General features: G+C 44.3%; 2 protein-coding genes across 2 annotated transcripts; one reads left to right on the plus strand and one right to left on the minus strand.

The window, feature by feature from the left end:
• Positions 1-786: 786 nt before the first annotated feature.
• On the plus strand, positions 787-2,942 carry birc5b (baculoviral IAP repeat containing 5b). The gene is made up of 4 exons (XM_030380872.1): positions 787-1,039; positions 1,431-1,540; positions 1,648-1,765; positions 2,630-2,942. Exons 1-4 carry the CDS (start codon positions 914-916, stop codon positions 2,723-2,725), a joined length of 450 nt encoding a protein of 149 aa, XP_030236732.1. The 5' UTR covers positions 787-913; the 3' UTR covers positions 2,726-2,942.
• A 6,968-nt stretch (positions 2,943-9,910) lies between these two features.
• Positions 9,911-12,796, minus strand: neurod4 (neuronal differentiation 4). Its single transcript, XM_030354716.1, has 2 exons — positions 12,608-12,796; positions 9,911-11,675 (listed from the first exon to the last, which is right to left on the minus strand). The coding sequence occupies exon 2, from the start codon at positions 11,667-11,669 to the stop codon at positions 10,596-10,598; it is 1,074 nt and encodes a 357-aa protein (XP_030210576.1). The 5' UTR covers positions 11,670-11,675; positions 12,608-12,796; the 3' UTR covers positions 9,911-10,595.
• Between the last annotated feature and the right edge of the window lie 3,058 nt (positions 12,797-15,854).

The raw sequence follows: 15,854 nt of genomic DNA on the forward strand, positions 1-15,854 counted from the left end.
ACCTGGGACTACATGAAACCATCCGATGGACAGTCAACCCAGCATGATACGCATTACATATCTGTCTGTCTGTCTGTCTGTCTGTCTGTCTGTCTGTCTGTCTGTCTGTCTGTCTGTCTTCTGAGAGGGTTCGATGAGGAGGACAGCAGGTTAGCACATTTCAGCAACTTCTGCCCAAATTGTTTCATGTCTGTCTGCGTCTGTCAGTAATAAAGGGTCAGTAAAGTGTGCTGTAAATGTAACACAACTCCCCTACATGATCCCTCCCCCACATGACATCTGCACAATATATAATTTTTTTTCAATTGTATTTATTGTTAAGGAAACAACTCTATGTTGACTGTGTCTGAATTGATAGATTTTTTGCAGCCAAATAAAGTTTGTAGCCGATTACTGTTGTATATTATTGGGATACGATACCCAAACCCCTACTATTATTAACTTAATCACATTATCAATGTTGCAGTTAGGTATTTTGTCTACTTCGGCTGTTGGTGAAGACCCGAGAAGCTGTGAAATGGGAAGACGACCAGCGTCCTCCAGTCTATTATAGCAGTAGTCTAGCTCACCAGCAGGGAGACATTACTCTCCTTATGAAAAGGTATGGGCTGTTTGTGTTTGATTTTACGATACATAGCAGGCTCTTTAATCAGTGTGCCCAAATGCAATTTCCACGCCTTGCGTGTACTAGAAAGGATACGAAGACAGTCTCCACTGAGATACGGGCCTCCTATACCAACACATTAACATCGTTGGACCTAAAGGAATGTACTTCGCGTGACGTCACACGATTTAATAAACGGCACCTGCGGAAAAGATCACGTCAAAAACGATACACTGCAGAGGATATTAAACGCAAATGTGTCCAGAGTTTAGCAACCTGTTGGAGGGAAATTTATAATAACATAGTCTAATGGCGAACATAGAAGTACTCAAGGAAAGATTTGACTCATTTCATCAAATGTACAGCCAGGAATCACGAATTCAAAGCTTTGTGGATTGGCCTTTTCGAGAGGAATGCATGTGCACGCCGGAGAAGGTAGGATAAAAGTTGTTATAGTGAGTCTACGAAATGCTTTAAAAATGCGTCTTAACTGTGTTGTCCATAAGAAGTATAGTATGTATAGTTTGACTTAATGGCACTTGAAGACTGGGCAATTATTTTTCGTTAGGCTATTGTGAGCTTTAGTATACAGCTAGTTAGCTATGAGGGTTAAGGGTCAAATCTTCTTGAATCTACGCTTCAGGCCGCTCTGACCTTTTCTTGTTCGTAAAAAAATAAAAAAGACAAAATGTGAATTAAGGCTAAGACGCTGCTTGGCAAATGAGCCAAAACATTTGCCAAGAAGTCTTTCTTTCATAGTTCAGCACTATGCAGGAAAGGCAATGTTTGTATAATCGTCGCTCATGTTTACACGTTCCCCATGCAGATGGCCATGGCGGGGTTGGTGCACTGTCCCAGTGACAATGAGCCAGATATTGCCTGTTGCTTCTACTGTCTCCTAGAATTGGAAGGCTGGGAACCGGATGACAACCCCCGGTGACAATAATCAAATATATTGAATCTTTAATATATTTAATATATATTTAATTCAAATCCAGTGCATGAAGAATTTCATGATGTTCCCTCTCCTGTCTCTACTCCAGCATAGAGCACATCAACCGGTCTCCCAACTGTAGATTCCTCACCACAGGGAAGGACTTCTCTGAGTTAACCGTGGCTGAGTTCCATCATATGGAGCAGGACAGGCTGAAGATCTACCTTGTATGTCTGCTCTCCTTTTTAGGTGTATGTAAATTATGATCAGTGGTGGTAATATTTGACCAGTTAAAGGAAGCATGTCTCAACTGGACCCTAAATTCGGACAATTCTGGGTCTAAAGGTGTAATGCCAATAACGGCTGATTGGTCCAGTAGGCTACTAAGAGAGAACACTGCAGCCGTAATCCGTGAAAACTCGCTGCAATGTAATCCTTCTGGGCAATTACTCCCCCGGCAATGTAGGTCCTCTAAAATTGCTTTTTTTTTACCACTGACTGGCTCCAATTATATTCTTGCATTATGTAAGGATCCCTATGGAGAAATTAAGATTGTTCAGCAAGAGTTGAGTGGTTGCAGGAAGAGACTGTTGGAAACATCAGTGAGAGAGGAGAGTTTCTTGTGTTGGACCACAAAAAGCATATGTTAATGCGATGTAAAAGATTAAAGGAAAGCTGGGATTGTAAGGACAATATGGAAATATCCTGCTACACGTTTTCAGAACAAAGCTTCTCCTTGAGGGGGACTGGGTTGGCCACTTTAAAAAAACAGACCAGATCAAACAAATGTAAAGGATCAAGTTTTATTTCTCGGTTTCTCGATCCTTCCAAAAATAATCTCGGCATGTCTGTGGCAAAAACAAGCACTTTTAAAGGGCGTACATTAACTGGTGTAATAAACCCAAAGAAATATGTTGCAGCCCTCTTTTGCGGATAACTGCTGCAGCATTCTCCCCCAATACTGGACTTATTTAAAAGGAAAAAAATGTTGTTTTTATGTTTAAAACTAGACTATCGTAATTCTTTTTCGGAAGTTTTTCTTTAACCATTAATGCTTTTTACATTTTTGTCATTCAATTATTTTCTTTTAGAAAAAGGTTTGCCATATGAAGCTGGCCTATTTGCGTGAGGAAATTGACAAGACGCTTGACAACCTCAAATCTATGAATTACCACCGTCCAAAATAAACTCTCTGGCGCTTTTAATTCACTTGACCACAAGATGGCGCTTTCTCCATGACCTGTCTTTCTTGCCTAGTCGCAGGAGCAAAGTGAACTGAAGTTGTCCTTTTAAGATTCAAACCATAAGCACTCATGAATGAAATTGTATACTGAGCAGAATTTCAATCTGGGTAATGTTACTGCCTTTTTTGCCTTTTCCTCAATAAAACACTTTTTCTCAACATGCCACCATCTCGACCACCTCCTTTCAAACCTTGACCCTAGACAGATGGCCTGAAGCCCCTCCCCCTCCACACCAACTGTTGCCCCATCACATCTGTTACATAGTGGAACGGTTCCCTCACTACGACCACTCACGACTCGCAGTAGAAATAGCAGTCCTGGACCACCGACCTTCAGGAACCAAAGCTAATGATGTAATTAGAAAGATGACCGGAGTTGTAATGAGGGAATAGTTGGCTTATTTATATATTTTATTTTAGCATTCATCTAAATCTTTATAGAAAACGATACTGCACATTTTCTGATTCCAGCAGGTTCTGGTTTCATTTATTTCCTCTAGCTAAATATGTAACGTACACCTTAAACTCCCAATTGTTGAGGATGGATTAGTTTAGAAACTAGTGGATTAATGGCGGATTTATAGCCTCTGCTTGTAATGTCATCGCCACAGCTAATTGGAGGGAGACTGTAGTTGGCAAAAATAAAGGTAACCTGTTCTTGGTTTGCAAAATAATTAGCAACCATTGTGAATAGGACCCACAACATGTGTGATTAGTTTCACATTAAGCCTCAAAATGAGGCCGCTGTGAATTATTTAATCTGTTTAACCCATAAACTGTATTTAGACACGTAATTACCGAAATTGCTAATGCAGCCTCAATTTGATTGTATGAAGTCCCCTTTCATAAGCAGAGGTTGCCTTGAAATTATTGTTTTCCAGATGGACACAGTGTGGGAATTGTATCAAAGCTTTGATTTGATTGGAAGGTAGTGGGGGTCGACCAGATTCCACAATCCTATTTAAGAGATTTAGGGAGCCTAATTCCTCAAATGAGATCCCTTTTATGATATTAACCAATTGAAATCTGTTGTTTACCCTTTATTCCCAGCTATAGGCTACCCTATAAGTCAACCTAGCGGCCTTCTCCTTCGATCTCCTAATTGATAATGTTTCCTCTATATTCGGTATGTAAATAGCGACAGAGCAGATGGACAAATGGACAGATGTTACCAACAGAAAGTTTACAACCTGAAACTATCATTAGACCCATCTGTTGCTCCTTGTGTTTGTCCCGCCCCCCTATACATCCTCCAATGGCTGGCCTTCGTCCTCTCATCAGCATCTATCTTTCTGAAGCAGCATGTTGCATCTAGCCTGACCCGTTTGAACCATTCCTCTTATCAACTCTTGTTTCATTTCTTTAAAAGGCATTGAAAAATGCAACCCTTTAAATAACTAATTATTTGTTATTAATGTTTTTATTCAACAGCATAGGATGATGTTGAGCTGTAGTGACATGTTAATAACTTAAGGAGCACACTGTCTACACCAAAGTGTTGCTAGATTAATACGGTCTGCACCACATTGCGGCTGCTATGTAAACACAGTCTTCACCCGTTGTTAATGTTCAATTTGCTAAGAATGTCTTTCCCTCAGTAACGCTATCTTAACAATGTCTTCACCACAGTGATGCGACTAAATCTAACCTAAAACCCGTAATAATACCCCCCCCCCCCAAAAAAGAGTACCCTTCTGTTTTCCCTGTATAACTCCTCCATCTTTTCTCTCTCTCTCCCACACTCTCACTCTGTCTGTCTGTCTGTCTGTCTGTCTGTCTGTCTGTCTGTCTGTCTGTCTGTCTGTCTGTCTGTCTGTCTGTCTGTCTGTCTGTCTGTCTGTCTGTCTGTCTGTCTGTCTGTCTGTCTGTCTGTCTGTCTGTCTGTCTGTCTCTCTCTCTCTCTCTCTCTCTCTCTCTCTCTCTCTCTCTCTCTCTCTCTCTCTCTCTCTCTCTCTCTCTCTCTCTCTCTCTCTCTCTCTCTCTTTTATATATATGTGTCTCTGAGAGCAGTGGTGCTGGCGGTGTCCCTCTGGCCCTCCCACCTTGTCTGGTTTCTTTATGTGTGCCCTCTTCCAAAGGGACCTCCATCTGTTCCCTCGCGCGGCCCATTGTAGTGTCTCAAAGCCTGGGCAACTTCCACAATGCACTGGGCGTGCAGAGGGGGGGCCCGGGTAAACACGGCAGCATCCCGATCCCATTAGAAGCTCTTTAATGCCCAACTCCCGAGTACTTTCAGAGCTATGGGTGGAGAAGGCCCAGCCCTCTACCCCCTGCACACAATGTCATCTTTCACACGCACTCCCCTAGGTATTGAGTGTGCTGTTTGACCCTCTAGCCCTAACCCACTCCCATCGCTATTAAATGTGCTGATCAGCCCTCTAACCCTAACCCACTCCCCTAGGTATTGAGGGTGCTGTTTTGCCCTCTAGCCCTAACCCACTCCCATAGGTATTAAATGTGCTGATAAGCCCTATAACCCTAGCTCGGTCCCATGGGTATCGAGTGTGCTGATGTCCCCTGCAACCCTAGCACCAACCCCCTCCAATATGCATTGAGAGCTGACTGGCCCTCGCAGCTTCACTCCCCCTTTTCTTTTCTTTTTACATTAATGACCAAGCTGTTATCATCATACCTGTTGACATCATACCACGTCCTACATGTAGGCCTAGTTGTTTGTTGTCCTGTATTTATGTGTGATTGTTGTCCTACTTGTATGTGATTGATGTTCACAGTGAATGCACTTTACAGCCCAAGACAATTTTCTAATACCTCCTTCCTTAAGGAATTATATGAAATTATTATTATTACTCACAATTTTCCCACATTTCTTGTGGATTTCCAATCAATGATGGTAAATATAGTCAATTGAAGCAATAAATTCCTCAAGGCATGGTAAATTGCCAGATAAAACGATTTGCTAGAGAAGCAGTGCCGGCCCTGCTACTACATGTACCTACCAGGATGCACTGCGAGCAAGCAGAGGGGAACCCCCAGGGCCCCAAGACCCTGAGGGCCTAGGGTATTCTGGATATTCTAATTTTATTTTATTAATTCATTATTATCCATAAACGTCTAAACAAAATGTTTCTGGGGAAATAAACCCTTATAAACGGCCTATCCAATTTTTCTTGCAACATGAAGGCTTAAATGAAAGAAGCTCCTTTGTCAGCCAAATCAGAATGATGCTGACTCTGCAATTGTTGCAAAGGAAAATGCTATGCAGCTCTGTGATTGGTGGGCCGAGCTCTGTGAATGAAGTAATAGTAATTCAATGAGGCTCATTTAAAAATGACAGTAAAACTGACCAAGCATATCTTCCCTTGTTAGCACTAACTTCATGACAAGTTCCGCCCAATGTGAGGGACACGTATCGAAAAACTGGACATAAGCTTATGGGCGTGACTTTGTTGACTTCACGATGGCTGCTAGTGAGGAGGACATTTTGTTAACTTTACCGTTTTCTAGGTAAGAGGACTAAAGAGTACGCTAAGCTGGTAGTTTTCTTTTTTCCCGACGGGGAAGGGGAGTCAGAGTCCCAAGGTCTAAGAGTTTAAGCTTACTGATCATATAATGTAACATTAGAAGCAATTGTAAAGACAAAACAAAGTGGTCCTTGTAATTGCAACTTATCTTTGAAGACAACTCCTTATGTCAGAGTTACGATACTCTTGGTAACCAATATGATATCACTTTCACTATTCCTTGTCGGCCGAAACGAGTCAGCAAAACCACTGGTCAGTGGCCCTCTCGGCCAGCTCTGGGTAGTCTTTTACATTTTATCTCCGGTATCCTTAAGAAGGTATCCAACACGCCTCTATCCATGTGAAGCCTAAAGCCTTCAGGCTCACACACACACAGTTCTATCGCGCCGGCGACAGTATCTAACAAAAAGTGCCCATCCTGCATCTGTTTCAGCAGATTGAGTCACATTCTGTTGGCATCGGATGTCAATTTGTGCAACGGCACCACCAGTCGTTTACTCTCGGCAGCTCAGGTTCTTAACTTACTGCGCCTGCCAGGTTCTCTGACAAGACTGTCACCGAATCCCTTTTACCCCTTACCCCCTTACCCTCTTTTTCCCATAGTATCACATCTCACAAATCAATTTTAAATCAATATCTTAAGTCTGATGGCAGACGATGGGTGAACGGGGTGTTTGACTTTCTTTCCCTTCATATTTATTTAAACCAATCATGTTGCTGGAGGAGGGTAACTCTGAGCGCTTGATTGGCATACCAAAGCTCTGCCAGCAGGAGTAAACTGGAAAAGAGGGCCATGATTTCCGACCCAGGCTCAGGGCTGTCTTCCCCAAGAGGTTCTGCTACAACATACTAGGACTGCTTGATCCCAGATTACAACCACAGTAATGTTACAGGGTTATTTGTACAACGTTCTGTGTCCCAAATGATAATCCAACTACAACCAACCGCCAGCCCTCTGTTCACACAAACCAAATAATATAAACACGTGGCACAGAGAAGTTGGTACGCCCGCTCAGGCTGCAGCTACCTCACACTGAGGCAATGGTGTGGCAGTGAGTAGAAATATGTGTCATTCCTATGGCCAGTGGAGGAGAGGATGAGGAAAGGAGGAGAGGATATGAATAAGAAGCCAGGACCCCTGTTCACCTCTCTTGCCCTTCTCTTTCCTATCCCATTTTTTCTCTCCATCTCTCCATTTACTGTCACTGGCTTTACCTCAATGTCTCTCTCTCTCTCTCTCTCTCTCTCTCTCTCTCTCTCTCTCTCTCTCTCTCTCTCTCTCTCTCTCTCTCTCTCTCTCTCTCTCTCTCTCTCTCACTCACTCACTCACTCACTCACTCACTCACTCACTCACTCACTCACTCACTCTCTCTCTCTCTCTCTCTCTCTCTCTCTCTCTCTCTCTCTCTCTCTCTCTCTCTCTCTCTCTCTCTCTCACTCACTCACTCACTCACTCACTCACTCACTCACTCTCTCTCTCTCTCTCTCTCTCTCTCTCTCTCTCTCTCTCTCTCTCTCTCTCTCTCTCTCTCTCTCTCTCTCTCTCTCTCTCTCTCTCTCTCTCTCTCTCTCTCTCTCCATCCCTCCCTTGCTCCCAAATATGGCCCAGTTGTCTCTCAGCCCCCCGTAGTTCCCCCAGCTGTCTGCCTCCCCCCCTCCCTCCCACACTCCCTGGAACGAGAAGCTGTGCAACAATAGAGGCCAAAGGTCAAGAGAAGGAACAGGCTGCGTTCACAATGAACCAGTGGCGCACGCTCAAACACTGCTCCCCTTTTCCTCCCTGGCACATAAAGACAGGCCTTAAGAGAGGGTGGCTGCAGAGGGCGAGGTCTGCACTCTCCTGGAGCTGGAAAAGACTGTCCTTACAAAGAGATGGCTGAAGGAGGTCAGCGTTAGGTTGCGGCTCCCAGGCGCCTTCCTCTCCTCTCAGGTGGCGTCAAGTGTGTGTGTGTGTGTGTGTGTGTGGGGGGGGGGGGGGCGCGCGCTACCCAGTAGCGCGTGTCCTCACTCGCGCCCACCGCTCCATCGCTGCACCCTGCCGCCCAGGCCATTGTCATCCTCAAGAGCCATCATGTTCTCCAACACTCAATTAAGTCATAATTGAGACTTTTGCGCTTGGTAGCAGACCAATACAGATACAAAACCTACATTCCCTTCCAGCCAATATGAGCAGATATGATATTTAACAAAAGCAGATATTATATTTAATATGAGCAGATATGAGATTTAACATAAGCAGATATTATATTTGATATGAGCAGATGTTAAATATAATTGAAGCAGCCTGTGATGTTTATTGTATGAGGTTTGTGTACCACATACACATTGCTTTATAAAGAAATATCCATGGGAAGATTTGGATAAAGACTAGATGGTACCCCATTGTATTGTGATGGATTGCATTTAAATCAGTTCTTGCCCTAGAGTGTTTTGGCATGTGTCGCATGGGAAAACAGAGCATGTGTGGAGCGGAGAGCCAGGGTGAGGATTACACCTGTTTCTCTGAGCAGTGTTCCCATGCCCACAGCAGCCTACCGCCTGACCTGGTAGTGAGAGACCCTGCAGCATGCCTCCAAATAACAGCACACACACACACACACACACACACACACTCCCTTTCTCTCTCTCTCGCTCTCTCTCTCTCTCTCTCTCTCTCTCTCTCTCTCTCTCTCTCTCTCTCTCTCTCTCGCTCACACACACACACATTTCTCTTTAGCTCATTCGCTCCCTCACGCAGACACACACACACGCACTCTCTCTCTCTCTCTCTCTCTCTCTCTCTCTCTCTCTCTCTCTCTCTCTCTCTCTCTCTCTCTCTCTCTCTCTCTCTCTCTCTCTCTCTCTCTCTCTCTCTCTCTCTCTTTCTCTCTCTCAAACACACAAACACTCAGTTGCATTTCTCTCTTTCTCTACCGCTCTTACAAACACGCACACACACACACACACACACACACACACACACACACACACACACACACACACACACACACACACACACACACACACACACACACACACACACACACACACACACACACACATACACTTTTGCTCTCCTCTCTCTCAAACTGTTTTGTATTAAATTTTTCAACTGATTGTTCAGAATTTAGATTACGGTTATTTCTCTTATTACTAATATTATTATTAATATAACTATAATCACAATTATTCTTATTACTTATACCATTAGTGTTATTATTATTACATTATTATTATTAGCATTATTATTATAAATGTTATTATTATTACTACTATTATTCTTTTTATTAGTATTCCTACTATTATTATTATTAAAGCAGATTTTCAGAGACAGATCCAGTAAAAAAAAGTAAACCCTAGGAGTAAACCATTATCAACTGCTTGGTGCTGCAATTATTGCTGGATTTGTATCTCATATCATTGATAAGATGGTAAAGCTTTCCCAATGGAAATGACAAATCACCATATAAATGTATTTTGTTAGTTTGATGTAAATTATTTATGGATCGTTGTTATGACAAACTGTTACATAAATTGATGCAACTATTAGATCCACTTTTAACTGATTCATATTTTGTGAAAAGCATAGCAGTTGAGCATGTTGAGTTGATGTTAAGAACATCGTACCGATAATTAATGGAACAATGAAGGGTGAGCTTCTTTACAAAGAAATAGTATTTAATATAAGAATATCTATTCAATTAAGTGCGAAACAGCAACATATTTACAACAGTACAATCATGACAAATATTGTTATAAAAAAACAAATACCAAAACAAAAGAAATATACCTGAATCACCCAAATAAATAAGTTAAATACATCATCATCCATATTGATACCAGAGGCTAAAGACTGGTATCAAAAGGACAGCTAAACAAATGGTGAAGAGAAGAAAATAAAGAGAGGAAAATAGTTATCAAAATAAATATTAAATACAGATATAAATAGATGTGTATTCTTCATATGGCAGGAAGACATTGGCTTTAGGTCTTGGTACACAATTAGTGCACAATTAATCTTTGCTTCAAATTACTTTTTTTGATCAGCTTTCACAATCTGAAGGTATGCAGATCTCAGGCCTTTCTGTTGTCTTGTACAACACCCACATCTGTGCAGCTGGGGTATTACATCTGATTTGGGCCAGATTATCCAAAATAACAACCACAAAAAGTTTACAAAACAAAACATCATATCAAAATAACTTATATAATCATTCCAAAATAAAGATGGATGCATTTCTACTTCAGGTAGACTGGGATGAGGTCTCTCTCTCTGTGTCTCCTTGTGGACTCTGTCTTTTCATGGTGTGTTCACGGCCCCCGGGAGCGGACTGTAGCAGTTCATCCAGGAGCTCATTCACTGTAAATGGCTCCCATCTGCGAGGGGACCATATGGGACGGAGCGAAGGAGTCGAAGGCCATTTCCAGTGGGAGCTCGTAGCGGGACGGCCGGAAGAGCACGTGGCTCGCTTGGCCCCCCGGCAGCCCCCCCATGGCCGAGGAGGGGTAGTGGTGGGACGAGAGGTAGTGGCCGGCGTGGGGGGCGGTGTAAGTCCTCTCCCCCTCGATGGGAGAGGGCTCTTGCTTCAGGGAGAACTGGCCGCTGATGCTGAGCGGGGGGGTGAGGGGCCCGTCGTACGGGGGGCTGCCGCCGCTGCACTCGCCCGAGGAGGGGTGGTCGTAGGATGGGCCCTTGAAGCCCTTGACGTGGAGGAGATGGGAGGCCTCCAGGGAGCCGTAGGGAGGGCTGGGGAGACCCGGGGAGGGGAAGCTGAGGTGATGCCCGGCCTGGGGCCCTCCGACGCCGGCCCCCGGGACGCCCCCACACTTGTCCTCCATCTGGTTGAGCATCATGGGAGTGGCCCCCAGCTGCAGGCAGCCGGCCACCAGGTTGCTGGTGGGCTGAGACAGGCCCTTGCACAGCATCTCCATGAAGCCCAGGCTCTCCGGGGAGCGCCCGCTGTCCAGCACCTCCGACAGGGCCCAGATGTAGTTGCGAGCCAGCCGCAGGGTCTCGATCTTGGACAGCTTCTGGGTCTTGGAGTAGCAGGGCATGACGCGCCGCAGGTTGTCGAGGGCGTCGTTGAGTCCGTGCATGCGAGAGCGCTCGCGAGCGTTGGCCTTGACCCGCCGGACGCGAACCCGCTCCTGTCTCACTTTGGGCACCTTCTTCCTCTTGGGGCCGCGTCGTTTGGGAAGCTCCTCCCCGTTGGGCCCGATCATCTCCTGGTCGTCTTCTTCGTCTTCCTCCATGTCGTCGCTGCAGAGCTCCGTGGAGCCCTCCAGGCCGTCTGTCGTCAGCCCACAGCGCCCCCTCATGTCCGAGCTGTCCTCTCCGTCCACGGAGCTAACGTCGTCGTCCAGCCAGCCCAGGGAGCTCACCAGCTCAGACACGTCCCCAGCCTTCCCGAAAGGTTTGGTCATCATTGTGATCTGGAGGGCCGGAGAAGATTCCCTTGTTAATTAAAGTGCTTTCATGGACATTCGTTCATAAGTTATTAAAAGGAAATTTAATAAAAGGAAAAGAGTGTCACTGTCTGTTGTTTTATTTTAAATTCTGCGTCTCGTAAAACAAAAAGGACGACTTTTATTTATTTGTCTGTGGACAGTTATTTTTCGACGACCATGAACGAAGAGGCAGACTGGAGAAGCGATATGACTATTTATATAGTAGCCTATTTTATTCATCAATGGAAAGAAATAAGCTTTTCGTTTGTTCCCTGCTGTTATATCATATGCCTATTGTAAAGAGACGCTGTCAATCTGGGACATGATGGGATTTACCCGCACAAAAAAACAGAAGATTAAATTTGGGCAAATCGTGGGAACAAGTCTCCAAATAACATTCAAAGATTTAAATTGTCCATCTCCCATTTGATTAAATTTGTTTGGCATTCTCGTTTTCGTTGGAAAGGAAATTAAGTTTAAAATATCCTTACTTGATTGATAACTAAAACTCAACAATGTTTATAGGCATGATTGCCTCAATCTGATTGAAATGTTTTTAACTGACTTTCTTTAAGGTGGCGCAGTTTATTCTAGCCATAATTAATTTCACGATACATCTTATCGCATTTAGTAAACGTCCAGAATGAGAAACATTCAAATAATGCTATATCAAATGATTACCTTACAATTCGAATAAATAGGTAATATATATTTACCATTGTTATATCATAGTTTTCTGCAAATATCAAAATATCAGAAGTATCAAAACATGCATCAACCCTGGAGTGCAGTTTGCTCTCACTCGCTGACAACGGATCAGAGATGTACGTACACATTTGCACACATAGGCCTATATGTCTCATAACCATTATGTTATCTGTGGCTAAAGCAATGTAGGCAATGTAGTGAAAACTCACAGGTCTGTTATTTTCCTCAGCTTGCTCGTCGTCACTCTGCTCAGAACGTTGCACGCAGTTTGAGTCAATCCTCACAACACCTGTCTGTCCTGCGCTCTTTAATCAGATCGCGTGGGCTTGTCATGTCACACTGACAGGACTGCGTATGTTTGTTGGCTTTAGGGCGCGTGGACAGGCTCCTCCTGCTGGCGCCCCGCCCATAGGCCCAGAACGCGTGGATGGCTCGTGGCTAAAAGTTGGACCAAACAAAACATGTTCTGATTCGCAACTCTGTTTGCGCGCTCGGGCCCACACACACACACACACACACACACACACACACACACACACACACACACACACACACACACACACACACACACACACACACACACACACACACACACACGCACACACGCACGCACGCACGCACGCACGCACGCAGGCACCCCCCCCCCCCCATACACACACCTTCCAAGCGACCTTCCAAGTGTGACTGCGCGCGTGTTCTTTCGAGCGTGCGCTAATGTGACCGACGGAGACCTGACCTGATGCGCTCATCAGCGGATTTGCCATACAAACTTTGGTTTTCCAAGTATAATCACTATGACAAAAAAATTATGCAACAAGAAATATATCCCGGAATGCACTTTATTGCGCGTTGTTATTATGGCAATTGATTGTCCCCAATATGTTCAGTCAGTTGGAATTGATGAATTCTGCTTAATTAGGCAGTAGAGCCTTGCCTGGTGAAAGGACGCGTCGTGTAGGCCTATCTGTAAGTGATGGTGACAGCTTGCTGGGTGCATTGTTCTACCGGCCATTTAGGGTATCCTCGGTCTATGCGTCATATTCGTAACCGCTTTACTCATGGAGAAGGGCCCAAAACGCGAAACCATAGCGTTTCTAACTTAATAAACAGATAGACATACAGACATGAAGACGGACAGATGGATGAATGAACGGATGAAATAACAAATATAAACACGAGTGTTGGTTAATCTGTCGGGGCCATTAACCATCTCTGTTCTCTGTCTGAGCCAAGTGAAAACAAAGAAAAACTACAAATTCCACGGTCCCCGCACAAGACCCTCATGCGAGGCGAGCCGCCTCACAGTGGGGGTCTATTGTAATGATTCCTCATCGTAAGGCGGGTCTTGCGAGTCGCACGTGTCCTTGCAATGATCCCATTGTGCGCGCAACGCTCCTCTTCGCTCTCTCTCTCTCTCTCTCTCTCTCTCTCTCTCTCTCTCTCTCTCTCTCTCTCTCTCTCTCTCTCTCTCTCTCTCTCTCTCTCTCTCTCTCTCTCTCTGAATTACCATGTCTTGGATTTAGGAAATGCTCACATCTCCAATCAGCGCCATTGCGTCAACGAATTATTTAACGATCCTAAACAGATGGCTTCGTATAGGAAGCAGAAACTGGGGGTGGCAGTGTGTGTGTGTGTGTGTGTGTGTGTGTGTGTGTGTGTGTGTGTGTGTGTGTGTGTGTGTGTGTGTGTGTGTGTGTGTGTGTGTGTGTGTGTGTGTGGGGGGGGGGGGGGGGGGGGGGGGGGGGGGGGGGCATCTGTTGCTTCGATGCTCACGCGCGTCAATAGCCTGAACAAGATCATGTCTCGTGCTGAAACAGCGCATTATCCGGATTACTAACGGCCCGTTTGCTACTATCGCTGCTTACCATCAACACACTGGAGTCTCGTGTCTATAAGTGTGTGTGTGTGTGTGTGTGTGTGTGTGTGTGTGTGTGTGTGTGTGTGTGTGTGTGTGTGTGTGTGTGTGTGTGTGTGTGTGTGTGTGTGTGTGTGTGCGTGTGTGTGTGCGCGTGTGTTTGTGCGCGTCTATGTGTGTCTGAGTGCAACAACCATAATGTGTCTGTGTCCCTAAAGCTCCATACACACACACCAAAAGAGGAACTCAATAATTCAATAACTCTGTAACTCTGTAACTCAATAACCCATTAATTCCGTACTGCCCCAACTCAGTAACCCTGGAACTTATTAGCTCTGTGACTCAGTAACTAAGTAACCTAGTATGTAACCCATAAACTCTGTAACTAAGTAACCCTGTATATTACTATGTAACTCAGTAACCCTGTATGTTACCATGAACTCAGTAACTCAGTAACCCTGTATGTTACTATGTAACTCAGTAACTCAGTAACTAAGTAACCCTTTATGTTACTATGCAACTCAGTACCTCAGTAACCCTGTATGTTACTATGTAACGGAGTAACCCTGTATGTTACTATACAACTCAGTAACTCAGTAACCCTGTATGTTACTATGTAACGGAGTAACCCTGTATATTACTATGCAACTCAGTAACTCAGTCATCCTGTATGTTATGAACTCAGTATCTCAGTAACCCTGTATGTTACTATGTAACGGAGTAACCCTGTATGTTACTATGCAACTCAGCAACTCAGTCACCCTGTATGTTATTAACTCAGTATCTCAGTAACCCTCTATGTTACTATGCAACTCAGTAACTCAGTAACCCTGTATGTTATGAACTCAGTATCTCAGTAACCCTGTATGTTACCATGAACTCAGTATCTCAGTAACCCTGTATGTTACTATGAACTCAGTAACTCAGTATCCCAGTCACCCAGTACACCAGTAACCCAGTAACCCAGTAACTCAATACTCCAGTAACCGAGAATTAATGTTGTCAACAATAACATGAAGCTCCACCTGAGGTCCGAGTGAAGACGTGTGCGTGGTTTGCTCTAGATTGTGTACCGTTACGCGTTTTATCTGTCTTTACAAACACTAAATACATTTGATTCCATTTCATAGTGTTAGAAACCTGGGGCCCCCTGCTTGAGCTGCTCCCCCCGCGACCCGACCCCGGATAAGCGGATGACGATGAGATGAGCGTTAGAATCAATGGGTTTTATGCATATTTCTTATAGTTAGAAAGGATTTTTTGTATGATATTTTAAACTATACGCCAGTTCTCTACAACATTGTCATGATAAATGCATGACACAAAATGTTCTCCAAAATTAGTAACAGTACAACGAGAACCAGTTCAATCACTACCAGTACAATGAGAAACAATACATTGAGTTCTGCTACAACAAGAACTCTACCTCGAGAACCAGTTCAATGACTCCCAGTACAATGAGTACCAGTGCAATACCAGTGCAATGTCTACCAGTACAATAAGTACCAGTACAACGAGTACCAGTACAATGAGAATCAGTCGTATCTCTCTTGTTATCTTTTTAAGAGCTGTTGTTATCGCCACCCAAATCCCCCCCCCCC

Source organism: Gadus morhua, chromosome 1 (genome assembly GCF_902167405.1).
Source record: "Gadus morhua chromosome 1, gadMor3.0, whole genome shotgun sequence".
NCBI classification, from domain to species: Eukaryota; Metazoa; Chordata; class Actinopteri; order Gadiformes; family Gadidae; genus Gadus; species Gadus morhua.